The sequence below is a fragment of the Opisthocomus hoazin genome, chromosome 11 (assembly GCF_030867145.1).
Source record: "Opisthocomus hoazin isolate bOpiHoa1 chromosome 11, bOpiHoa1.hap1, whole genome shotgun sequence".
NCBI lineage: Eukaryota > Metazoa > Chordata > Aves > Opisthocomiformes > Opisthocomidae > Opisthocomus > Opisthocomus hoazin.
This window is the reverse complement of record NC_134424.1, coordinates 2321168-2349006: the sequence shown is the minus strand read 5'-3', so window position 1 is coordinate 2349006 and position 27839 is coordinate 2321168. Positions and strand designations below refer to the sequence as shown.

The 27839-nt window shown below is 42.6% G+C and overlaps 1 protein-coding gene across 1 annotated transcript in view; it reads right to left on the bottom strand.

Moving 5' to 3' along the window:
* Nucleotides 1-16060, bottom strand: part of LOC142362677 (uncharacterized) — a 220464-nt gene extending 204404 nt beyond the window's left edge. Inside the window, exons 1-5 of the mRNA XM_075432444.1 lie at nucleotides 15977-16060; nucleotides 14557-14685; nucleotides 14146-14246; nucleotides 13793-13985; nucleotides 13455-13628 (exon numbers count right to left, since the gene is read on the bottom strand). Coding sequence (XP_075288559.1) covers nucleotides 13455-13628; nucleotides 13793-13985; nucleotides 14146-14246; nucleotides 14557-14685; nucleotides 15977-16060 — 681 coding nt within the window. The remainder of the gene's footprint in view (nucleotides 1-13454; nucleotides 13629-13792; nucleotides 13986-14145; nucleotides 14247-14556; nucleotides 14686-15976) is intronic.
* Between the last annotated feature and the right edge of the window lie 11779 nt (nucleotides 16061-27839).

Below are 27839 nucleotides of genomic sequence, written 5' to 3'. Positions count from 1 at the left end.
CGCGCTGCACACATCAGTGGGCCCCGAGGGTTTCACTGTTCTGAACCACCTTCTGGAAACATCTCTACCGCAACCGGCACGCCCGGGAGAGCAGCAGACCATGTCCACCCCAGACAGCCCGGCCGGCCGCGCTCCCGGTGCTGGGGATTGGCGTGCTTCAGGCACAGGGTCTCCAAACACACCATCGCGGGGGCAAATTACAGCCAGAGAAAGTGAAGAGAAAGAGAATGAACTAAAACTACTTAAAAGTGGGGTGAGAGGGGGCAAAATAAACTCAGATCGGTATTACACTGTGCTGTGGTTTTCACAGAGGCAGCGCGTGGCAGCTGAATAATTTTAACCATGAATCTCGCTCCTCGGTGGAAAGCAGTCACGTTTGGTCAGCAGCTGCTGTTCTACACTGAACTTTCAATTTGGTGAAGTGTCAATCTAGGTGGCTTTGTTGGAAACCAATGAGGTGAGATTATTTGAGCAATTATGAACCAGAATGAATTGGTACATTTGAGAAACCTGCAAGCAAAAAAACCCCAATAATAGAAGAGAACTCCTTTCATTCTTCAGCAAAAACACTGGTTACAAGCTTTAAATACTAGAGACGCAGGTCATCCCGCAGAACATGCACGCAAGTCTTATTTTTAAAAATTTTTCATAGTCATGGCAAAAGTCAAAAACATTTGGGGTATTTTCTTGGTTTTATTTTGCTGACAGTTTTCTTGCCACATCAGGATTTGCCACTGTTATGCTTTGGTTTTCAGAAAGTGTGACAAATTTGCATAAAACCACCTTTCAGCTTTGTGCCTGCAGAGGATCCAGCAAGTTGCTGGCAAAGCCCTTTGTTTATAAAGCGTACAAACTGAGACACACGTTAATGTAAATTAAGAACAGACAAGGATTCTTCCACATTTCAGCATTTTTTGGTCTATATTTTCATATCAAGTGCTTAAGAGAACAGGCAGGAAATGTTATAGTAGCCAGCGACGGTAAAACAACCAGGCACATGTCCTTACTGGGAAGGGACTGTATTTCTGGGGAATACAAATGTGGGGAGTTTATTTACCAGAGAGTAGCATATACTGGCCTTGATCCAGCAAAGGAAGTAAATAAATCCAGACTAGCTAACTGCATTGAGGACAGATGACCGGGCTGCGCCCTGCATCTCCCGCTGCACGAAGCGAGTACCTACCCCTGGACTCCAAATCTCTGCCATGGCCTGGCACAGCACAGCTCAAACTATTCCTGAGGTGAGCAAAGTCACACCCCGCCGCACTCCTTCAAACTCCAGCAAGTTTCTTAAGCTTTAGCTTGATGAAAGAAAGAAAGAAATGCTTCTGTGCAGATATGCTGGATGGGTTAGACACGCTGGGTACCTAGAGCCAGGTCCTGCGCGCTTCACCGACCCTGCGTGTTCCGACACAGGCAAGGCTGCAGCGTGCAGCTTTCCTCGCAAAGCAATTAAACACCGGCGAGTTCAGCTCGACGTCTCGTTCGCGTCAGTGTTTCCTCAGAACTGCCTGGCCAACGTGCTACAGACAGTGTTGGCGATTACCACCAACTTCTGCTTTGGTTAAACCGGGAATCACGCCACCTCCTTAGCTCACGTGTGCTACTGAGTTCCTACGGGAGCAGGATCACCACTTGTAAGGTGCATTGGGTGGGGAAAGAGAAAACCAGCAGCTGCTAAGCACTAATAAAACTCAGAAACCAGCACACTACAGCCCTCTGCCTTGGTGCTTCAGCCGAGAGCTTCCCGTCAGCCCCACAGTTCGGCTGCAGACGTCACCTCCACTCTGCGAGCTCCATGGAAACTCTGGGATGTAATCGGGAAACACAAGTGCACCTGCTGAAAACTGTACTTGTGCTTCGAGTGCCCAAGGTCAGGGAGTTTCTTTATTCATGAGATTTTGGCTTTCCTTCTCGGAGAAGCAAGGCCCAACAAAGGTGTTTTTCCAGCATCCTGATTCAAGTACCCGCAAGGCACACAGCAGAGAATAGAAATTCTTCTAATTAGAGACCACTTTTCAAAAAAATGTAGCCCTTGCTGCTGTCTTGCACAAGGTCATATGCTAAGTGGCTGGTGAACAAACCGATCTGCTAACTTTCGGCAGAGCGAAGAATTAAAATCCAATTTAACTTCAGTACCAACCCTGGTATTTGACACTGTCAAAACAATTATCTGTTTTAAAGCAACAGCAGACTATGAGTGAGGCAGCAAAAGAAAACTGGCAACGAAATGAGACACTGTCTGTTTTTTCTTAAAATTAGACTACTTTCTCAGAAAAAGGTCGATCAATAATATTAATTAAGCAAACCGTTAGTTCTAAGTCCAGTATTTGTAGTTCTGCTGGATTACTAGCTTGGATTTTAAAGTTTAAATTAATAACTGAAGGATTTCCTTGGGTATATTCTTCATATTAAACATGCAGTGCCCAAAATACCTTAAACACACCCTAAATTTTTTTCTCTCTCCTCCTAATACTGAACTTGGTGCATAACAAATTGCTTAGACTGATGAACAGGTAGAACGGTATCAGTATTCCTGTGATTTTATACCTTGCAGTTACTGTTCAGTAAAAATAATCAACTGTAACCATCCAGTATCTCTTCTCAAAGATCATTAAGAAATTACTCTTAGAAATTAATCATTTTTCATATTAAAATACAACTGGCAGTAGTACTTTACTGCTCACTACCGAACGTACCACTGTTTTTCTGCTTAGTTCCTACCCTATTTTTCTCAATGCAGCATTCATCATGAAATAATCAGGACAGTAAGCACTAAATTTTATGTCATCATGATGTTCTATGTAAACAGTTCATCCGACGTTTTGACATGCACTATAAACCCATACTGAAAATAAAGTAGCTGGGAAATACCAGCTAAGGTGAAGGATTTCAGCAAAGTAGGAAAAAATGTTCTGAGCACAACTGGCAGGTCTTGGCCACTGAATAAAATCAATATTTTTATTTTAAATTATCTTGGAACTGAAATAAAATCCACTTCTGTCTTAGCTACCAATTTAATTGATATTGATAGTTCCATGTGCTCAGTCTTTAATAAACATTAAATTCCTGCTAGAATAATCATTTAGTCATCAAGGATTTGCTTCTGATTTACACTTCTGCTCAAACACAGAATTGGTTCCACTGCTGTCTTTGTGACTACTGACGCAAGGAAGGGCTGCACAAGTTTTGCTGTAACAATTAAAGAATATTTTTTCAGCTGCATGGCCAACGAATGAAAGGAGAAAAAATACTGGTGTCACACCTAAAAATAAGCACCTTTTCCCCCGCAGTGAACTACAGAGGGAAATCGATTCCAAACAAATGAAAGATGTTATTTAGGTCAAAACAAAAATATTTTGTACTTTATTAAATGCGATTAATTTGGTTTTTTTATTTGGAATGTTTACAATTCAAGTTTGAATCTACAGTCTAAGGTGCTCATGACTCACAACTTTTAAAACCAGTGTGAATGTGATTGTTAAAGCAAGGGAGAAGAGGCCGACACAGCGTAGACGCTGCCCTTACGCTTCCATACTACAACACCACCTAGCAAACGCTGATGACCTCCAGGGTTTGGGCTAAAGCACTGTGCTAGAACAGAAGACACGGAGCAAAGCTGTGCAAACACGTGCTGCTCTGCAGCACCAGTGCTGCCTCAACGCGGGAGCAGGCACAGCCCTGGTACCTGTAAATACACAGACCTTCCCGGCTCTCTGCGGCCAGGTTTCTTCATCAAGCCTGCCAATGGTCAAACAAACACGTCAGACCGCAGGAAGGCTCTTGGAAAAAAAATTACAAATTTGGGGCAGCTGGAAAGTAGATTTAAGACAGTTTCTCAACTGCGGCCCCTGTCCAAGGGCCTCTTCTGTAGCTCACTGACATCTGAATCTTCCCATCAACTCCTGCTGACTTCAGGCCAGACCTCGGACATCTCTGAACATAATGCTCTTTGCAAGATTGCTCTGCTGTGCCTACTGAAATTCAAATTTTTCCAGTTATCACTTAAAAAAATATTGTTCCTTTAGCTTTCTTTGACAGATAAAAACTGGGCACATTATAAAAAGGTCTGTGAGCTATTACAGATGGCATCTGAGATAACGCGTGTCCTTTTGCCAAGATACACAGTACTCACCTCGCAGGAGTCTGAGGGCTCACGGACGTTTAACAATCGACAAGCCGTGATTGACACAGCTCTGCTCCTAGTGCGAAATGTCCGATTTCGGGCTTGCCGGGATGCACTGGCTCGGCAGAAGGACTGCAGCAGCATTAGCGTTTGCCTCCTATGTAGCTGGAAGAACTGGCGCAGAAGTACGATGCAGAGTCCTGCTCTCATTTTCTGCACTGTCATCTCTAACACGTGCCACACAGACGTGCTGACATGGCCTTCTTTCTCCGAACTGAGAAAAGTTATTTTTGGTGTGCCATTTAGTCTCAGAGAGTTACTCTATTTCCATTGCTATCCTTCTTGTCCTGGGCTTTCACGCCATCGTAGCTTTGTTAGGGGGAAGTCTGTCCCTCCCTCAACACCAGGCATGAAAACCTTATTTTGGTGGATGCTCAACTGCAGATAAAGAAATAGAAAAAGAACAGAACTAGAGGCAGACAAATGAAGGAAAGCAGCACTTCAGATTCTTAGAAATGATATGTGTTTTAAACCTTTCCTTTTGGAGACTGGCCACAAGTATCAGAAGGGAGTTTATGATTCTCTTCTCTTTTCCATTAACATCAACACCAAAGCCTGACCTTTACTCAGTGAACTTACGGGAAGATTTCACTTCTTTGTAGTGACATGACTTTCTTTACTAAGTCATTTATAGGACTATTCACAGGAATCCCTGTCAGAAAAATGGAAAACTGAGAAAGACGTTTTCTCATTTTTAACAAACTAGCAGCCAAAATGAAAAGCACGTTAAAACCAAAGAAGAACGGATAAGAAGAGTCAAAGCAGTTCATTCCCATGATACACTTCCAAAACAGCTATATTACAGATAGCTTAAAACTTGAACAAAAGATCCCTTTCAGACCTGAAAAGTTAAAACAGGTGAAAATAAGACATTCAAGAATTTTTATATGCATCAGCCTTTGATTTAAGAAATTAACTTTGCCAGATACTTCCTATAGCATACATGGGATTTTGACGAGCTATCTTTTTTCAACAAGGGGAAAAAGAAAGAAAGAAAAAAATAAATAGTATTTCCACCTAAGTCGAGTATTTTCAACAGAAGCGTGCACTTACTTCTGAAAAACTCCACATCCTAAACTGACCTTCTTCTTCCTCATTTGCCATGCAGGAGGTAGCGGCAGCACGTATGTGCACGCTGTGTGCCCAGCACAAGATGAAAGTGATTCATTACTCTGAACGCTCAGGCAACAGATGCCACAAAATCTAACATCATCTGATGAGAGATAAACTAAGGCTGCAGTGCTGAATACCTTCTAAGAGATGTGAAGGACTGTATTTTAAAGCAATACGTTGTTTTTAATGTGGTTTCTACACAGAATGTTACTACAGAAAGAGACCCACATTTTCAACATCGTATGAAGGGGATTATTGGGTTGCATTTTTCTTAGCGGACAAAAAAGCGTGAGGTGTGCTCTGCTGTTCTCTAGTGAACTGCTACAAAGCAAGTTTCCATTCGGCTGGCTCGGGCAGCACTAGAGCAGGCAGTACAAAAGGTCACCACAATGTTGCCAGCTTCTCAATCACCAGAACAGGTGTTAGATTTGAAGGACAGACCGTGAGACGGAAAACCTTACACCATTAACAATCTCCTGAGACCCCTCTCCCTCCCATGACAAGGCCACGTCATAGCAAGGGCTGCAGGACGGGGTAACCTAACGTGCCAACGAGCATCTGCCAGGCCACGGACCCACAGGTCCTGCCAGAATATGCACAGCACCCGAGCCCGATCCGGAGCAGGAGGCAGCCGGCCAAGAGAGGAGAGCTTGCCCTTGCATGCCTGAGCCACAGCTCGCAGAAACACAGCGCTCATTACTCGCTTGAGCTACAGGCCAAGGTTCGTCAAGCGCTCGAGTCCCACATTGGGCACAGTAAATGGAATATCCTTATCTACACGACTACATGAAACCGATGCGTGCCACCCACCTGCAGCAGTAAGGACTACAAGATCTAGGGCTGGCTGCAGCAAAGGGCCTACAAGTCAGAGATGTCCAAGTACTAATTCAAAGTTGGTGAGCTTGGAAAGCTAAGACAACTCCTGCTCATGTCAGTCTGCCTATTGATTCAGCTCCTTTTGCTGCTTGTATCACTGCACCTAAAACTTTGCTCTACAATTTCTTTAGGAATTTTAGAGGATTAGAAGTCCTCTTAATTTTCATCCTTCCAAACTCCTGTCTCTTGTAGGCACATGGTCTTTGAGAGGAACATCAGACAAATCTGTTCCTTTATTAATTACCCACAAGACTTCTCAGCTACGGGTCTTCTGAACAAGATTTTGTCTCCAAAATAGACAACAGAAAATTTCCATTTTATCATATTAACAAGGGGCAATAAAAGCGCAGCCTAAAAGAACAAACACATGAGTATTTCTAAGAAAGATTAGGCTTGGACTTGTCGTCTTTAGCAAGGGAACTTCTCAGACCAAGATACCAAGTAGGTACAAGAAGGAGTATTAAGTATTCACAAAGCATTGATAAATCTCTAGTTTTACACAGATCCAGTACAAACACTGCCAAGATATTGCAATGATTTAAGAAGGTACAAAAATGATGCTCAGCACATCGCATTTTTCATAGAGGAATGGCATGGTTCACCCCTAGCACTGCGTTGTATTAACTGAAGAATGTCAGATGAATGAAGAAGCATTCCTATCTTCAGTTACAGTACATACTCTCACTGCACTAATTTCAAAACATTCACACACAGTTCATCCTTCTTCCTGCACCCACCTAGACGAAAATAATTCACACCATGGGTAATTATAGCATTAGTAACTACAAAACTAAATATATTATTAAAGTCGGCATTTTTGAAGGCTGTTGGTCTAGTTCCCTTTCAGCAGGCGAAATGATAAAGCTTCTTGTCACACTCTTCTCTAAATCTTTCAGGTTTTTTGTTCTTCCTATACATAAAACCCAGCACAGCGATTCAACCCCCCTCTGTACCAGTCTGGGATTCCTAGACCAGCCTGGCTGTTCTTACGAGTTCCACCAGAAGCCATCTGCCTGAAAGCATGACCTGACTTCAGCATCTCAGACAAAACTGTTTCCTAATCTTTCTCTTCTCGCAGTTCTCTACTCTACCTGAATTAATTGCTAACTTTTACAATCATCAGTCCCACCTGTAAGGCAAGTTCACACCTAAAGATCCAGCTTCTTGTAAGGTTGTACCCAACTACTATTAACAGACAAGACAGTCACACAGGTTTGTAAAACGTTCTGCTTCAGTACTCACCAATTATACAGAGTCTGGGGTTTTTTTCCAATATGCTAACGTCCACCTTTAAAAACCTTTGTATAACTGTGCACCCAGTAAAACAGGCATCAACTGCCAATATGCTTATTTCTGTCAAAAATTATTCTGACAGTAGTTCTGCACCTTAACACTAATATCCCCAACTTAGTAAGTGAGAGTCACGTACAATGGAGGTATGTGCACTACTGTAAGAAAGGATAATTCAGTGCTAAGAAAAATCAATGGAAGGGATCACAGAACCAAAGAATGTTCGGGGTTGGAAGGGCCCTCTGGGGATCATGTAGTCCAACCCCCTGCCGAAGAAGGGTCACCCAGAGCAGATTCCACAGGATCTCATCCAGGCGGGTCTTGAATATCTCCAGAGAAGGAGACTCCACAACCTCCCTGGGCAGCCTGGGCCAGGGCTCCGTCACCCTCAGAGGGAAGAAGTTCTTCCTCATCTTCAGCTGGAGCTTCCTCTGCTTCAGTTTGTGCCCGTTGCCCCTTGTCCTGTCGCTGGGCACCACTGGAAAGAGTCTGGCCCTGTCCTCCTGACACCCACCCTGCAGATACTTATAAGCATTTCTGAGGTCCCCTCTCAGCCTTCTCTTCTCCAGGCTGAACAAGCCCAGCTCCCTCAGCCTTTCCTCATAGGAGAGATGCTCCAGTCCCCTCACCATCCTCGTAGCCCTCCACTGGAGTCTCTTCAGTAGCTCCTCATCTTTCTTGAACTGGGGAGCCCAGCACTGGACACAGTACTCCAGATGCGGCATCACTAGGGCAGAGTAGAGGGGAAGGAGAACCTCCCTAGACCTGCTGCCCACACTCCTCTTGATGCACCCCAGGATACCACTGGTCTTCCTGCAGCCAGGGCACACTGCTGGCTCATGGTCAACTTGTCGTCCACCAGCACTCCCAGTCCCTCTCCGCAGAGCTGCTCTCCAGCAGGTCCGCCCCAGCCTGTACTGGTGCCTGGGGCTGTTCCTCCCCAGGTGTAGGACCCTGCCCTTGCCCTTGTTGAACCTCATCAGGTTCCTCTCTGCCCAACTCTCCAGCCTGTCCAGGTCTCGCTGAATGGCAGCACAGCCTGCCGGTGTGTCCACCACTCCTCCTGGTTTTGTGATGACTGAACAAGTTGTTCCACATTCTGGTTATCCCATCTACAATCTTTTTTTGGTTACAGAACATGAAATTTTAAGAGAGGGATGAACCGGAGATTTATGAATCCAATACTTCTACTGGAAATACTATGCTGTTTATCTTCAGATTCAGTCGGTCTCTGCAAACTTAAGGTAAGCAAATAGTCAGAGGAGTAAGCACAGTCTCGTTTCTATTACGATTTCCCAGAATCAATGAGCTACAATGCAAATGTTTGCCCACAAGCATAAGAAGCAGCAGTCCTGCCCGCGCTGCCACTGATCACGACTAATAGAGACCTGACATGGGAACGGATAGCACAGAATGAAAATGACTGCTACGCAGCTTTGTTTCATTTGTTTCCATTTTCAAGTACTAATACAACATAAAATTCTGTATTATTTTTAGCTGCTAGAACAGGTGGCATGAGGAGAAAAATAATTTAGTGTCTTATTTGTATGAATACATCGTCCCGTTCTTCAATATTCTTCACTTTGTACCAACAAAATGTAGAATTACTTGATTCTGAACAAATTGTGCTGTTTTATCACGTATATTTCCTGCTACACCATACCCTTGCACTCTGCAGATAGCAGAGCATACCCACTCTGACATGCGAGATACCTCAGCGACTTTGTCACGTCAGATCACTGACTTCTTCACAAGGCGAGGCCTGAACCAGAACACTGAACGTGCCTCAACTCATGGTTTAGATTTGTGGCTTTCCAACTTCACCTGAGGTCTTTTAAAGAAGTTAGAGAACGTACATTTGTCGAGATGCCCCAGCAGTACAAGCACCCTGGGATTACAGTGGGATACCATGTGTACGCCTTGGCCATTTCTTTTTCTTCTACCAACTGTATGCACCATCCTTTACTGGAGCTGCTTAGCTGAGGCAGCAGCTGAGAAGCTCCATGTGGGCAATTCCACCAGCAGCCCTGCAGGCCGGTGTCTCCAGACCTCCTTGTTTGCTGGAGTTCCTCACTAATGATAATTGCTCTGCTGAGACCCCCCCGGGAGTCCTGCATCCAGCTCCGGAGCACTCAGTACGGGACAGACCCGGAGCTGCCGGAGCGGGGCCAGAGGAGGCCCCAGCAATGATCCCAGGGCTGGAACCCCTCTGCTGGGAGGAAAGGCTGGGAGAGCTGGGGCTGGGCAGCCTGGGGAAGAGAAGGCTGCGGGGAGACCTTACAGCAGCCTGCCAGTGCCTGGAGGGGCCTACAAGAAAGCTAGAGAGGAATATTTGACAAGAGCCTGCAGTGATAGGACAAGGGGTCTCGGCTTCACACTGAAAGAGGGGAGATTTAGATTAGATACAAGAAAGAAATTCGTTACGCTGAGGGTGGTGAGGCCCTGGTCCAGGCTTCCCAGAGAAGCTGTGGCTGCCCCCTCCCTGGCAGTGCTCAAGGCCAGGCTGGACGGGGCTTGGAGCAGCCTGGGCTGGTGGAAGGGGTCCCTGCCCATGGCAGGGGGGTTGGAACTGGACAAGTTCCACCTCTAAGGTCCCTCCCAACCCAAACCATTCTGTGATTCTGTGATGACTGAGTGAAAAATGCCTTGTGTGAAAATCCTTCAGGACTACATTAGAAAACTCAGCTAACACAACTTCTTTCAAGAATTGTCTTCATCCCACTCAGATCTGTGTGGTTTTACTGTCTGTTTGTCAGACTTCCTTAATTTGCCTAAAATAACAACCCATGCCACTTCTGGTGGGCTGTAACTCAGACAGGCTGCTTCGTCCAATTAGATTTATTTGGACAAATACCGCTTTTGAGTAATTATGCATAGCTGGCAACAGCCACTACCTTTAATTCATATTATTTTGGGTTTTCTTCTTTGGACATGACTTTTCTTTCCAATTCTAGTACTTTGCTGCTTGTAATACACAGCATGAGAGTAGTTTACTCTTGACCTTGATCAGCATTACTGAATTTCAATTGATTTATTTCTAACAAGTAGTTCTGGAAGCCACAAGGATTTTGTGGGTCCTTGTGTTACAGCCTTGGGAATCAAACCAAACTTTAGGTCTGTGGCTCCTAGACACCCTGCAGAACTGGTCATAATACTTGTGTTTTACCTGATGCTGGTGTGACAAGGCGCATGACTGAATGATGTAGTTTGATCTTTCACCCTTCCCATCGTGGTGCCAGTGAAACTCCTCTCTTGCCTATGAATAGCAGTGATAACATTTGCAGCAAAGCAGCATGGATTAGACAAGAGATAACTAAAACCAGAAACAAATGCTTAGGCAGTAAGAAATTAAAACATTTAATTGCTGCACAGAAATACACAAAAGTAAACAGAGCTCTATAAAAAATATATTATATGCCTGCTGCCACAGGGGACAAGCCAAAGGCTACATAGATGCCAAACATAAAACAAATCGTGCTCCTAAAATTAGATGAGGACTGATTTTGCACATACACACAGCAACTCTGCATTCAGATGAATTTATTACAAAGAAGACAAGGCATGTAATGTTTGTCACTATTTCTTGTTTCCTGCTTACATCTGTTTAGAGCCAGTTGAAATCTGCTACTGTCCATTATACAACCCCTCTTCTCCAGGTCTCTGATTACTACTGTAAAAGGTGAGTACTGAAAAGCCTAACGTTACATCTGGTGCCGGAATTTTCTACACAAAGAATTTCAGTGCCAGTTTTGCAGTACTGCAGGGTTTAGAGACAATGAAATGCCTAGCAAAATTAAAAGAAAAATAAAGCAGAAAAAACCCTGCTCGCACAACCCGTGTCTAAGGCTGTTACACGCTATCAAGGCAGCGGCACTCTTCAGCAGTAAAACCCAACTGCAGTCTACACTTCACCAAAAGAAATATGAAGCATCACAAGACAGAGGAACGGGCACAGAGTCTGCTGGTTTACTACGATCTTGCACACACAGAAGTTGAATTAGACTGGACTTTTAATTGCAAAAGTAACTCACTGCAAATACTACCTAGACAATTTATTAAAATGTAAGTCATCAATATTATGTCTATTACAAGCGCAGAAAGGATATGGATGAGTGCATTCCATGAGTTCCTTTAACTCTTCAGGAGGACCCACATTATGTTAAATATCTGAACCCACTGGATATTGCAGCCACGTCTTCCTCAGTTATCTACATGGAGCTAAACAAAACCACCTCTCTGTAAGTTAAACTGACACCATAAACTTGCAACTGAATATGAAAAACTATCAATCACTACCAGAAATACCAGGAAATTTGAGTATGCTGTTTCCTCTCAACACCGTGCAACCTACTTTTGTTTCCCATAGTTTATGTTCCTGCCAACTGATTAATCTTTTATTACCCAATCTGGGATTATGAAAGTCAACTATTCCATATGTAATTACAGAAAACTCAAAACCAAAGTTTAAATAATAAATAACAGCTTTCATTATCAAAATAACTTTTTTCAAGCCATTTATTTTCCATTTCCTCACTAATAATTTTTGCTCCATACAATATGGCAGCTTTCTAACAGGACACACGCAAAGCAATTATTTCTCCCTGTAAAAGGTGGTGGATTGTGTGACACAAGAGGTCAGATACCATTATCATGACTGCTCCCTCTGGTCTTAAAATTATACGTGTTTTGTTTCTTCAAGGAATAGGTCAGGCTAAATATGGAGAATTTTGCAGCAATTTGACTAGGCTACAACAGGATAAATTCTACATAGCCCTGCTAGGAATGCTCACACAAGAATAGGGATTAATCAACCTAACTGGATAACAAGGAGACAACAAAAATTTAAATGACAATTTCATGATAAAGATAAAGCGGACTAGATACCAGGAAAACTGATACAGAATAGCCAGACAACTTAAAATGACAACGTATTGACCTAACTGCAAAATATTCTCAAAGTTCTGATCTATAAGAAGTGTGGAGTCATGTATCAGCCCCGAAAAGTGACACTCCTGAAATTCTTCCAAGAGACTCCTTATAAACAAATGTGTTTATAGAAATAAGGGTCAGCATAATTTATTAAAACATTCTGCACATGCTCCCTTTCTCAATACACAGACACCTGCATGTAGCAAGTGCGTATTAGTAACACAGGAAGATTGACTGTTAATAGGTTCTGGGATCCTCGCCACATCTGTCTCCCTTTCTCCTGTTGGTACAAGAAACCCTGAAGTGCTCTCCAACACTTCTGTGTCAGGAGCACAATCCCCAGACCAGATGTTCTCCTGCATCTTTTTCCTCGCTAGAAGATCAATTAGCATCCAGATATTCACAAGAAAAAAACCTTTATGTTCTACTTTCTATGGAGGTACAATATTATGTTTTGTTGCCATACTTTAAAAAACAAGAGTTGGCTAAGAATTTTGTTTGGGCTGTTACTTCTTCATTATTAATTTATACCTGCAGGAATTCTGAATGTCATCTTGCCTCTTCTCCCCCGCCTCCCCCCTTCCCAGCGCTGTTACAGACAGGTCACTGGCTTTAAAAGGCTTCCTTTTCAAATGCTGGAAGGAGGATGAGTGAGGGAATCTTTCATGTGCCCTTTCTGAAATCTGCACAATGAGAGTTTTAAGGTTTAAGGCAGAAAATATCAAAAGCCTTGTTCTAAACCATTCTAGGAGAAACGTTCACACATTCTCAGCATTGCAGAGAAACAATAAAATTTTATAAGGTTTAAATAAAACGAGGCCAGTAGCTAATACTAAAAGTTGGCATTTTACCAACTGCCAAAAGCAGATCAATAAATAACGATCTTAAACTAAAGAAAAAAGGCTTAGCAACGTATTATCAGTAACCCGCCATCCAGGAGAGGACACGGGAGGTACAGTGTGCGATGCAGATGTTGTTGCAGTGGCAAAACCTAGGTTTTCTCTACATGGGTGTAAGCAGTTTCTTTTGCTACCAGTGGAGATGACAAGCAGCTACCCACCTTGCCTCCTGGGAGCGCGCCTGTCGCAGGAAGACGGGAAGCTACAAGCTGCTGAAGGCTGGGAGGGTGCTTCAAGGCAACAGCCCGAGGTGCCTGCCCTGTTCCGAACTCCTTCGGCGTCCACTGCCGACCACTGCGGGAGAGATCCTGCGGTTTGACATCGGCAGAGGGGATCTCCCACCCGCATCACGATTAGACAGCGAGCACTGCAACAGTAAGGAAATCATGGAAGTGCATTTAGCAGGACAGGATAAAAATTGTTAGAAGTCAACCTTAAGCCTTACCTACGAGGCAAAAATGGCAACGGCTTCCTCTGCCTGAAAGCACAGAATTTATACAGGAAAAAATGAAAGTTGGAAGATGTGCTCTAGAACAGGCCATATTAGAAGAGCCACGTATGGTAAGTCTAATTTAAGGAAGCAGTTTTTTAAAGATTTCTGGTGCACAGGATGATCCCTAACAAATCCACCAAACACACTCCAGGTTAAGCTGCCAAATTTGCTGCCACAAGAGAGAACTTTCACTTGAAATCTGCGATGGGAGACAGTACGAGTGCCCCAGTCGAATACATCTTAACCCACTACCTTGTCACAATTAGACTCTTTCTTTCAAGCTTTGTATTTTATTGAAAAGCTAAAATTTGCTCTCAATGTAATTTCAAATTAGCTATCAGTTATCAATGTTGGCTAACTCAGGCATTTCAATATCCAGAGAAAAGTTCAGGGAAATACCCTGAGCGTGGGTAGGTGAAAGTGCCAAGTGGGACTGCTGGGAACTGTTAAGGACAGCTGTCTGGATACCACCAGACAAGGGGCATTCAAAGCCATTTTCCACTTGCCAGCACAAAAGAGGAGCCCAGTGGTGGGGTAAGGTTTCTTTGAGTAGTTGTTTTTTTGGGTTTTGCTTTAAATAAGGAAAGGGAATGAAGAGATCCAGCTTGATACACAGTAAATGGTACCATCAGTCTCTTATTCAACAGCCCAATGGTCAAGACATTCATCTGAAGTATGAAAAAAATATTCCTCTGCTGCTAGAACCACTGCTTTTCACCAGAACTGGGAAGTCTTCTGCTCTTGCATCTGCACTGCTTTATAAAACACACCGCGTACAGCAATTCCAGCGGCACAGTGGTCTCACTGCTGCGAGCACCCACTGCTCCGACCCGCTCTGCCACAGCAAAAGGTCGAGCCCAGCGCCCACATGATGGATAAACGATACAGCCTCTAGCCTGCTGGAAAAGGGAAAGACATTACCACTTCACCTTTTCCACAGCTGAAAAACTTACAACCAGAACTTACAACCACCGCAGAATGAAGAGTATTTCTGGCATATTTACTATCTTGCCCCAATAAAATATTGAGGACTATAACACTGGGCTCCTCAATATCTATAGAATAAATAGTAGGAGGTATGTTTGGCTGGAGCACTAAATACAGCCAAGAACTACTGCAGATGGTTTCACAAACCAGTCACACGTTACCGGATTTTTAATAAGCAAGATTAGTCAAATGAGAAAGTGAAAACAAAAGAGTAATGCAGGACCAACTGCTAACCACAACCGATGGCGACAGATTTTTGGCTATTCATAGTGAATTTTAAAAAACACCTAGCAGTACTATTTTAATAAACTGTAAGTAAATTTTTAATAAATGAAACAAGTACTGCAAATCAATTATATGACAGCTGGCACACATGTGGCTAAATCACTGCCACATTACTTTTCATACCTGCTCAAAAGACCACCACAAAATTGTGACTTGTTCCATAGAAATCTTTCCACTCAAAAACCTATAAAAGGTTTCCTGCACTTCAAATAGCTTCAGCTTGTCTCTTGCTTGACTGTATTATCTGTTGCACTGTTCCATCATCGATACTGTTCTCTTTTATTTAGCCAGGTTTTTCTAAATTATTTTACAATAAATAGAAGGTCAAGTACAGAAGTTATTTATAACACCAAACAGCCGCTGCTTGCTGTTCTGCTGTCTGCTGTCTCGCTGTTTGTTGCCAAAGCTTCACCTCACTCTGCGACTTGCTCTTTCCAGCAATTTATGACCCCAAAAGAGAAACTGCTCATCCCTCAGTTATTTTAAAAATAGTATCACGTAAAAGTCTAACAGGCATTAGGTCAATGATCTCAAATAAATAGGACAGGAAAGAGTTGGGCAATTCATCTCACCCACAGAGAAGTGCTAGAGAAACAAGTAATTTATTGATTAGTGGTTTTCTTCTCCTCTACTCAAAAGTTTTACTATACAGGGGTGGGTTTTTTTTCAGATTAAAAAGCCTCTTGTTAAAAATGTCACCTTTTTCTATCTTTCATCATCCTTGCCTTTAATCGCTTTATACAGAACTTTTCACAGATTTAAAAGTCTGTGGAGACTAAGGACCAACAGTAACATCTTAAAAAAAAAACAGTAACAGGAAAAAGCATTGCTAAGGATTAACACAAGTGATTGAGCTTTGTTTATTTGTTACAGAAGACGCTGTGCAGAGCGCACTGTAAATAAAAAAAATTGCAATACCTTTTTTCTTCTTAAAGTGTAATTACTGTGAGCAGTATCTTTGGAATTCAAGGATTTTTCATAAAGAAAGTACTTGGTATGCATGCAAACTCCGTATGAAGGCAGACAAATGAGCCAGCAGGCTTGGCAAGGTCAGTCAGTATTTAATGCTGGACTCAGAAGCAGGGTGCTCTACCACCTGCACCCAGAGAGCGTTCAGACCTCTAAGCCACCGGTTTCCAGCACTGCCAGCCAGACGCTGCAGTCAGGAGCACGGCTTCAGGCCCAGGATCATCCACGTCTCTCAGCGTTCGCCTGAGCCGACGGCTTCGGGGCAGGGGGACACCAGTGACCGGCTGGCTGGGGCAGGGAGGCAGGAACAGGAGCCAGCACCACTGAGAGCTACTCTGGACCGACGGCACGTCTCTGCTGTATGTGACACTGCACCTCCAGTTACAAGAAAGCAGGAGAAAATGTGCCTGACATTGCAGGCTGCCTCACAATGAAAGAGGAACGGGATGGATGATCACATGCAACGTATGTTGTTGCACATTCAGTAAGTAAACTCCTGTTATTAATCAGAATTGGTATTTCCAGAACAATCAACAAGCCTCCTTTTGAAGGAAGTGCTGAATAAAAAGAATCTCCAATGGTTTTCCATTTTCTCTGCAATTACATGACATGAAAATAGACTTCCTTTTCCAGGCTTTCAACTAGCAGACTTCCAAGACTTAGAGCTAACTATAAAGTCCTGAACTGGCCATCACGGCAGTGACAAGGGAATATCTATCGCGTCAAAATGAGACACCAACTCATCCAGACATTGAAATGGCAACACTCAAGACTCAAAAAGATCCTGACAGCAGCTCAGACAACCGGAGATGAATGTAACGGTGAGGAAGAGCACGAGCGACTGTTGATGGAGACCAGGTATCTGCCTGGTACACCAGAACTGCTCTATTAGTCATTCGCTGTGTGGCTAAGATGTTTGAATGTTAAAAATATAGTGATTTAGAACATACTATATTAAGCTTTGAATGATCATTTTTATTTTTAATTTTTTAATCGTATTTTTGACTAGGGAGTGAAATATTTTCATAAGGTTAGATGCTGTATACACTATTTTCAGGAAAAGTTACTTTTACTGTGTTAAGTACCTACTCGTTCTCAAATTGCACTGTCCCTGAAATACCAGCATCTCCAAACAAGCTTGAAACACAGAAACCTCGGTCTCTAACTGCATTGTTTAATACTCAGAGTGAAAATCAGGAGCGCTTCTAGGAAGAATGAAAGCCATTTGGCCCAGCATGGGACAACCCATTCACTATACCATACTCCCTGCCAGGCTGCCTAATTAGTTTTTTGAATGACCCAAGCATTTTTGTCACAACAACCTTAACTACTAAGCTATTCCACACTTTTTAATTATCTGGAACAAAATAAAACAAAAACCAAGAGAATGACCCTGAAATACCCAGATAAAATAGAGGATAAATTTGCATACCAAGAGAATAAAGTTGCGAACCATGTAGTGACCACGAGGTCCTTAAGAACACACCAACCAGAAAGCGAATAAAGTGTTTACTGGAATAAGAAGTTCTTTAAAAAACAGACAGATATAAGAACAGATGGGTGCTAAGCAAAGAACAAAAAATACTTTAGCAAACAACATAGGGAAAGAAGGTTCCAAAATAATGTATCTTCGGAAGACTGAGGGGACCAACATTGGCTCTGAATCTCTTTGCAAGCTCCCGTAAGAACTCAGCAGTCGGATGTCAAGATAATGTAACGTTTCCCACCTTACCAGAAGGTGAGACTGATCCAAGTTTCAATTTCACTCCCTAATTTTGAAAGTCAGAACTCAACCAGAAGGCTTGTAAGACTTGCAGGCCTCTAACTGCCATACGTCAGTTTACTTCATTGGGGAACAAGCAAGTTCTTTCCTTCTGCTGGCGAACAGACACCTTGCTACAAACAGGTGTACAGATACCGCTGTGGGATCCCGAAAACTGAAGGACAGTACATAACAAAGGTAAAATCTCTTGAATTCCCAAGTCAGTCTAAAGATCTGTTACCACAAGCTAGATCACATTTGTCAAACACGGGAAGAGGGTCTGAACATCCAGCTGTCTCTCCAGAAAAGGCCTGCTGGGTGTCTGCAGTACGTGGCTGTTCTGTCACGCCAGGCTCGAAATGCTTGCACGGGTTTGAAGAAAACGCACTACATAAACGGAGCTCAGAGCACCTGCAAGAGGTCGGTCTGTTTTCTTCCTAAATCTCACTTTAAGAAGGGGTATGGAAGACTTGAGAAAAAACACTATTAAGTACACATTTTAAACAATTATTTTTACTTTGTGAAAAATAGGGTCAGGACTAATGAACCCAACCAACATGGAAACAAACAATCACTGGATCAAAGAATAAGAGGCCAAGGCACTTGACAGAAGCTGATACACCAGACGGATCCTGGACTTAACAGTACCAGAAAAATCCTGACATTTTATTTACGAATGGTTCAATAGAAAATAACAGAATTCTCTTCCAATGGTCCATCAAACAAAGAATACATAAACTGACATAAAGATGAGACTACACTGTGGGTAAGAGGGCTGCTAAATTCATTAAGCAGAGCCACAAAACCAGACGAAGTCTGCAGCAAGAGGCAGCAATATTTTCTGAGTTTGTCTGTTATTTCCTGCATTTTTAGTATTATTTAACACAATGAACTCAAAGTTATATTCCTGATACTGCTGACTCAGTAATGATATAAGTAGCTGTATTTGTCACTTGCTTAGTTCCATACACTTCTTCCCTACAAAAATTCAGATGACCATAACGCACCGATTACTGTAAAGAGTAGTTTTACTCCCCCCCCCCCCCCCCCGTGGTTTGGGCCATATGATTCAAATACAATGGTTCTAATTCGAGCAGTGGTTTCTTTGATCTCTCACTTCTTGCAGAATACTGGGAAACTGTGAAATTATGGGAATTGTGAAAGCTTCATGGAAGTGCTTAAGGACTAATAACCAGTAATGAACCAGACAAGCAGTCCTGAGATTTGCTCCTTTCCTCAGTAATGTGCCAATGCTTAACAGGGCTGTGCATGCTTTTTTGTTTAGTATGTGTCTCAAGCATTTACCTTCTTGACAAATGCAGTCTCTGACACTCAAGCTCTTTGATTTAAGTCTTTCAAGGGGACCCAAACCTTTTCTTTTCCTCAAAACCTTTCCAGATTCACAGACGTAACGTTCCCAGCTCCTTCAGGTTGAAGCAGGAGAGCACAGTACTTCTAAACAGATTTTTTTAAAAGCTACTGCATTTTCACCAGATAAAGACAAATAGTAAATACCCCCAGAAAACCACACTAACCACACAGAAAGCCCAGGAAAGGATTACATTACCCAAGACAAGTAAAAATGGTTTCCTTTTTCAAGGCTCTTACGTTCTACCAAAACCCGTATCATTTTCAAGCTGGAAATGCATGGTAAGGGGTGTGCAACTTCCATACCAGCAACTGAAAGATAAAAATCATCATCCTGTGTAGGCAGGAGAAAGGTCAATATGACATAATTCACGAATGATGAACAATGAGGACTCTTCATAAAAGTGGTCTTAAAAGGGTTTAATCTTGAGTCTCTCTCAAAAAATAAAAAGCAAATACAAAGTCCAGATACAAAACCCAATAATTAACAGCAGACGAGGTTGAACAGGAAGGTAAAAGCAAAGCTGGAATAAAATCAGATTTTCCTCACACCCGGTGTCAGCATTATACTAACAACCACCTGTCTTCACCAGAAAGCCAAATATTCTTTGCTGGAGCCCTTGCAATCTGACTCGAGTCGGTGCTCTGCAAACACACCCGAGAAGCTGAAGTGTGACTTGGGCTGTAAAAGTGTGACGTGGAACAAGACAACCTGGCCTACTGGACCATGCCAGCTGCCTCATTACCGGGTAAAACAGGTTTTAGTCCATGTACAGCTGTGACAATCAAGCAGACCGTTCCCCTCATCATGAAAAGCTCATAAAGGTCACTCACTCATTGAAAAAAACATAAGGAAAAAAAAAACCCCAAAGTACCTGAAATCATACGCCCAGAGGCAAGCGGAGCAGAAAGGGCCTCCTGTGACGCAGTGCAGTAAGAATAGCATTTTATAAAGATGGAACACAAACCACAAACTTTAATTTCATTGCTTTGTGGGTTTTACTTTAAGGCCCAATGTTATCTTAATGTGCTTCCTGGCTCCCATAATTGAATTCACTAATCCCCAGTCTTAAGGCATTGGCAAGTTAAGCTAATTTAAAGTTAGTACCTGAGCTTGCATCCCCCTTTTTCCTCCCCTTTAGCAAAGAAACAAAATTATTGAACCCTTCCTGTGACAAGTAGGTATTTTTGTCTCTACTTTAATCGTTTCTTCTTCACTGTCCTCATCCTGTACTTTAGAGGTAAGAAAGAAGGCTTAATACATTAGTTTGTGAAGTTTTAGATATATCTGGATACTTAACCAAGCTACAGAAAAATATCTCATGATATCCTCACTGCATGGCTGCCTGATACTCCCAAGCTGGCATTTATGCTGTATTTGCAAACTCGCACATCTGTTTAATATCTCTTCCTTCCTTGTTTCAGGGTGCTGGGATTCCTGAAGTTAATATCTGAAAAATCAGCATGTCAGTCATACCTTCTAATACCCGGATCCTGACAGATACCACAAGCTAAGCAGGATCAGTTTGCCATCAATCTGTACGCTGCAGACAAACACAATTACTAGATAAAAATCTCATGGAAACATGACTAGCTGGAAAAATAAATTTACCCCATTATCTGCAAAGAAATCACCTAAGTTTCTCCATCACTTCAAAATAATGTACCTAGGACATCTGTTTAATTATACAGAGAACATTTCTCCCAGTATTTCCAACTATACAGTCTTCCATTGGCCTTTTCTATCAGCAGCGTTAACCATTTTACGGCCCAATTTTAGCTTTGGCAATTGTGTTCTCCACTTTAAATTCACTTTTGTGGTTCCAATTAACACAGTGCTGTTTGCTTCCTGCCCCAAACCTCAGCACAGGTTCATACGATTTCCTCAGCTACTCCCAGCCACAGCACAGCAGGACACAGGCAGAAAGAGCATCTGCAGTGGCAATCACCCCAGGTCATCCATCCTCAGCCACGTCGTGCTGGACAGTCTGGGCACAAGCGAGCTACAGGCTGTTTTAACCTCACAGATGAGGTATCTCCATCATCTTCATGCACAAAGCAAACTTAGGAAAGTAGATGAAGCAGTGAGATGTCTGCACCCCAGGAACACAATCGACACCCCAGAAGTGGGGTTAATCTGTAATCGCTGAGCATTCAGAGAGACCGACCTCTCCACTCAGTGTGGGGAATCACACTGAAGTCTGCAATTACTGCGTCTGCGGGAAATCAAACCTCAGTGCATCTATTACACAAAAGGATGGTCAAGATTTGTGGAGACTTGTCTCCTATTCCCCAAAGAGGCCCCTTCTAGCTCTCTCACCAGTCAGATGACAGGTCAATTCTTTCATTTGGGAAGACAAGCTCTGCAAGCCAGAAAGTTACTTACTACCTAGTATCTCTTCAAACATTAGTTACCAGCAATAAACACCACCAAAATCTCTACAGTGGAACATCTACAATGGTGCTCCAAATGAATATTGAAGAGGTTTAGCAGATAGGAAAGAAAGGAAAGATACTTTCACCATCTATTCTTGCTAGCACAGCTCTGGCTCCATAACCCATTTTCTTCCCGATTTTTGTTAGTGTCACACCCACAGCTAATGTATCTGTCAACATGAAACCAAAATGATGGATTACAAAATTTACACACAAATCGCAGGATATATGTATTAAAATCAGACCTTCAGTGACTGCTATCTTAATTAACATCTTATCTTAGTAGAACAAAATGTGCAGAGTTAACTCTGCAGGTCTGCTCCCGTTTCCCGGAGGAGCGAGAACGCTGCTGCTGGAGCGAGAACGCTGCTGCTGACTTCGGCGAGGGCAGGATCGCTCCCTCGTTACTCCACAAGCGTGTTCCTTCTCCAAGAGAGGGGGAGAAACCACACGCAGCATCTGAATGCAGCAACACATTTTTCACTGCCATAGCAAACAGCAGCCTGCAGGACCACGAGCAGGCAGGGATCATCGATCATGCTAAAGGATGGTGTGGCTTGATAAACTTTGGCTTAACCCACCGCTTATTTTTTTAAACATTAATTAAACTTTAAAAAAGGCAATTAGGATAAAAAATTGTAGAAAAATTATGGTCATTCTATTGTTTACTCCCTAATTGCACAAGTAATGAGGCAAATTTAAAGTAGTGTACCTTAGAACTTACATTTTAATGATGCTTTTACTGAGGTCTGAGTGCTAATGCCCTCATTTTTATTACTGATTATGGCTTTTTGTGACTGCTTAAAAAAATGTTTTGTTACGAAATGCTTATAAAGCATTGTAATTATATATTGTACATATTAAGGTTACAGTTAAGCCAAGAATTTAGTTTATGAAAATACATTTATTGTGTATTACGATTTCCTTATTATAGTCTCTTACTACTGTACAAGGCTCAAAGTCTTGGCAAAAAACCCTTTTGAATACAAGCTAGTGTTTTCCTAATACATAAATAGTGGTAATTCTACATAAATTAATGCTGTGCTGGTTTTCTAACTTGATATGCCTATGTCTTACCTTCATATACGGAATACCAACAGCACTTCTGCGCTATTCTCCTAGCAGTACATACGCTGAGTTGAGTTAAAATAATTTCAAAAATAGATTTTCAATTACATGTCTATCTGTATCTGTACCTTGGTTTCCAATAGCTGCCAACAGGAAACAGGTTCCCAAATTTAGTCTCATTTTCTCTCCGTAGATCTGCCCTCCTAACCATCTCTTTCCAGTCCTATATGGGAAGCATATCGCCTTCCTTTGCATCAGTACGGACAGAGGTGTCTGTAAAGGCAGTGCAGGACTTGCACACTCCCCTTGAAGCCTCAGGAGACCAAATGCGCAGGCACTGGAGGTTAAATAACTGAGTTTAGAATTCTGCTATGCAAGGAGTGAGGAACCCTTAAAGACAGAATTATTAATGTAATGAGTGACAGCAGAACAATTCATGATTGCTAGCCTGACCTTGAAACGATCAGCGTACCAACAGAGACTGAACTTCTATGTCTTTTTAACTTCTGAAAAGTGTTTCAGTTATTTTCTTCTCTCAACCTTTACAGTCTCAAAGCCCCACACAGTGCTGAATCCCGGAGGGCACACAGCTACCACCTTTTCATTTTTTTTAAATGGGCTATATCTCGCTCTGTATCTTTACCCAGGCCAGAGGCTGGCTTGGAAGTAAACCAAAGGTTTTGTAGGACAGATGAAGCACATGGAACAGTGCAGCCGTATTCCTCCTACTCCTCGCAAAGGGACATGACATGAGCGGCAGGCCCTCACCCACCCTACAGCCCTCTGCAAGACAAAAAAAAATAATGTGAAGTTTTCAAAACTGTCAAGATACACTCTACTTAATATCAACAAGCTCCCCAGTTCCTATGAATAAAAATCCTCCTTCTTAGATTAAAACTTTTCAAGCGTCTTGAGTCCTTTTTTTAAACGTCCTTTTCTATACATCTACTTCTGTTGCACTGGACATGTTTAACCTAATAAAATCTGCAGAAACTACTCCCATTAAATATTCCCAAAAGCCCTGAAACATTCCTAACTAGATATGGTTTGCAAAAACCAATAAAGAACCACTAATTGCAGTGGGATATCATCCTTGAAACTCAATACCGATCTATTTCCTCAGGTCCCATGGAACATCTTGTTTGCTCAGGCAGGCACGGGATCCTCTCAGAAACCCGAAAATACTTTGCATTTTATATTGCTCAGTCTAAAATTGCCTACAAGATATTTCTGCTTAGGATATTCAGTTTCTGCAAGGAAATTTAAAAAAAAAAAAAAAAAGAAATCACTGAAAAACTTCCACAGATAAAGCAGCAAAGCCAACATTTTGCTTTTGCCTCCTCCTACAGACAGTGCAGCAGGCAGCGGCAGCAAGAGGATGCAATAGATGGGGGTGCACAGTTTCCCTATCCATCTGCGCAACGAGAAAACAGTGTTTTATTTTGTGTTCTAACAAGTTTCTTCTTTCAGTTCAATTGCTGCCCCATCCTCAACCACCTCCAAAAGGTCATGTAACATGCTCTACTAACAAGCCTGAGAACTCCAAGCAGGAACCAGTAAAATAATAAACAATAATTTACCTCTTCTTCATGCTAAACTTCAGTGGCTTATAATTTAGCTTTCTCAATACAAGGTCTCAGCAGGAGACAGCTAATGACTTTTTCCACCTTAAAATAAGCTGTTTCACACTGCTAGGTAAATCTCACTTAGCTTTCTGTGGGAAGTCTGAAGTCAGGTAAAATATAAGCCTCCTACGGCACAAAAGAAAAAAAAGAATATTCTAAAACTAAAATTAGTCACGTGATTAAACATCAAATTTTTAGCATGTACCATCCTTTTTTTCTTTCCTGCTTAGATTGTATTGGAAGCGTGTTACCATGAAGAAGTGATATTCAAATTTAGCCCTAAAAGCAAGCAGGAAAGACAATTTTAATAAGGAACTAGAATACATAATGCGACAGACAGCTTATCCACAGAAATTGTATACAAGATACGTCACTCCAGAGAACACCTTCTTTGTTTTTAAACCATTGAAGTCTCCTTCACCTGACATCAAGTTTCCCCAATTCCAAATTTAATTATATGTATGTACACAGCTACACTGCTTCAGAGCAGGTGTTCATTAAAACAGAAAATATTACAAGATTAACTATCAACTATTTTTTTAATATAAAAAAAATTAAGTGGGTTGGAACACAGAGAATAATTTCCACAAGAGCATTACCATGAATCGCCCTTCAAGGTCGGTTATCTACTTGCAGGTTCAGACTATCAAGATTCAAAGGTAGTTTTATGTAAGTTATGTGCCAAAACATCTTCAGGCAGGAAACCCCTTGTGTCTGGTTTATTTTCCCTCTCATTAGCTTCTCCCTCGTGACGAGAAGGATGGAATGAAGCAGCCAGCTGATCAAAAGGAAAAGCAACCGAGATGAGTTTGGCAAGCAAACAGGGAGTCACAGAGGGACTTCTTGCTCTCCTGAGAAAGTCCTGCAGAATTTCACTGTCACTGAAACCGGACACATTCTCCAGTACGATGCAGCCACATTATGCAGAATTCAACACAGCAGATTCTCCTATTCTCAGGATTTCTTTTCCTGGGCATCTACTAGACTGGATAACTTTCAAAGACTGGACGTGTGCCTTCACCTAAAAAATAAATCCTTTCCATTTTCTAATTTATTTTAAGTGTAAAAAAAGTGAAAAAGAAAAGAAATGGAAATAAATTATAGCAATAAACTAGAACTGGATTCTAAGGATTCAATAGCTGAAGTGGTCAGGAAAGAAGGCTAACAGGTTTAAAGAAAAAACATCCTAAACCAAAGCGTACTTTGGTAGTTAAAAGTCGGAAGAAAGAACTATACAAAGAAGACATAAGGACCAATGGACATCGCTGATAACCACGACCTTTTACACTCCTGTGCTCTGGTGTTGAAAACCCAATGACAAACGCTGAAAGGCAGAAAATATTTCCCTGTGTATTAAAATGAAGCCTTTCTCTGGGAAGAGTGTTAAACTTTCAAGTATAAACCTTAGACACACTTCAGTAGTTGGGCAAGAGTTACTTAAAGGAAACCGTGGTGGTTTTTATACCCCCACGTACACTGTGCCCTGCCAGCCCCATGGTGAAGCAGTAGTTGCACCCTCCTCCGGTGCGTGGTGCTGACACTGACACTGCTTAATTGCTTTGTGCAGAGTCTTGTCACGAGAACGAAGCCCGGCGGCACCCCTGCTTGCTCAGCAGCACCGGCTCGGGCCCAGAGCCCGGCGCATCTGCCTCCCTCTTTGCATGCTAGGCCCGGGTTTCAGTGCTGCACGCCAACTTAACCCAGCGTGAATTAAACGAAGCTCTGAGATCTCTTCAGAGTTGTCAGATGTGCTGTCCACTTCTTCAGCTCTTACAACTTATAGGTGAAGGAAGGGCATGGGCAGGAGGGAGAAATCACTTTTTCCATGTGACAGATGCACCTAGACATCAGTGTGACGTGGTGTTACTGTTAGCGACCTGGAGCTGAGGACTAAAGCCCCGAGAGATAGGAGAGCTATCACTAAGAGGTATCAACCACTCGTTTTTGTAACGTCAAAGGAAAAAGTCTTTTTGTTAAAACATAGCAACTGTTCTTTTGCTATTTTGATTCCCTCACATAATTTTCTGTCTCGATGGTTACAGTTTCTTTTCAACATCTAAACTAGCATATACAACCGTATGTGAGAAAGGATGAGTTGCTTATCTCAGCAATCCTCATTCACATGACTTACATCAGCTACGTTATGAATTCCCACAGCTCAGAACAAAGGTGGCTAAAATTTACTGAAACAGAGACACAGAGCTGTTAGTAGCTGTGCAATCCTTCTGTCAACAAGGCTGTTAATTACTGTGTCAGAAAACATTTAACCCACTAGAGTTAACTAGGAAAGCTAAAACCACATTTTTCACACGTTAACACACAGTCCGTCATCAATATTTCCATTTCTAGTGCCAGGAGGTTACAGCAGGCAGCAACGCTGCTGATTTTGCAATGGTTATGCAGTCCAGTCATTAGTGACAGCAAACCAGCCTAATGAGTTGTAACGAGGCCTGCACTGCTGTTTTGCACTATTTCCCATATTTTACTGCCAAGCTCTGCTACTCTTACATATTTTACTTCCCATATTTCACTGCCAAGCTCTGCTACGCTTACATCCCACCAGCACTGTACGTGCAGAGGTCAAATAAAAATGTCTCTTTTCTGTGCGACGTTTTGGAGGGACCAGCAAACAAGTTTAGTGCTCAGATCTCAGCTGCGGCCAGCTTATACCCATGGCTACCAGCAGGCCGTCAGCAGGCAGGCGCAGCGCACCAGCCCGGAGACCCGCAGCACCCAGCGCTGCTCGGAGCCGCCCGGCCCCCTCTCCCTGCACACGGACTGGAACAGGAGGTGCTCAGCACAGCCAGAACCACCAGGTATTTCCCTGATGGCGGAAGCGTGGCACGGAGCTGAGGAGCGAGCCCCTTGCGCAACGTGTGACGTGTCACTTCACGGCGAAGGAGAAAGCTGTGAGGAACAGGGAGAAGCTGCGAGGTGCCTCGCTGATGCAAAGTGCACAATTTCTTGTAACGGAAGCAAACCTCGCATTTTGTGGTTCTTCCAGCCCAGGTGAAAATACCTGGAGTGGTTTGGCTGCTTCAAATACTCTCTGCTCAAATAAGAAAACTCTTCCAGAGATATATCCATAGGTCAAAGATACCACAGTCAGCATTGACCGCGTCTGCCTACGGCACAAATACACACATCTGAGGAGTGCAGGACAAGAGCAGTCACACAAGAAACTCAGAGATGCTCATTCCCTGAAAATGGGGGGAAGCAGTTTACCCTCCCCTCTGCCCACAAACATCAAAATAATTTTAAAATAGCTTTAAGTTGCCAACTCATTCTGATAGAAAATACGCTTCAAAATTAACATCATCTTGCCCAAAGACATTTTCCAAGTATCATTACCAAGTCTTAAAATGAACGCCTAAGAACTGAGACAGCAGGTAAGGGACAAGGCCGCCCAAGCAGAGCACCCTGTCTGACAACAGCCAGCTGTAGACTTCTACGACAAAGATGGCATCATCCTCAGGCTGGGGAGCTTCTGAGCCAGAGACTTGCACTGAGGTGATTTTGTTTAATATTCACTAATGGACTCAGCCTCCAAAAA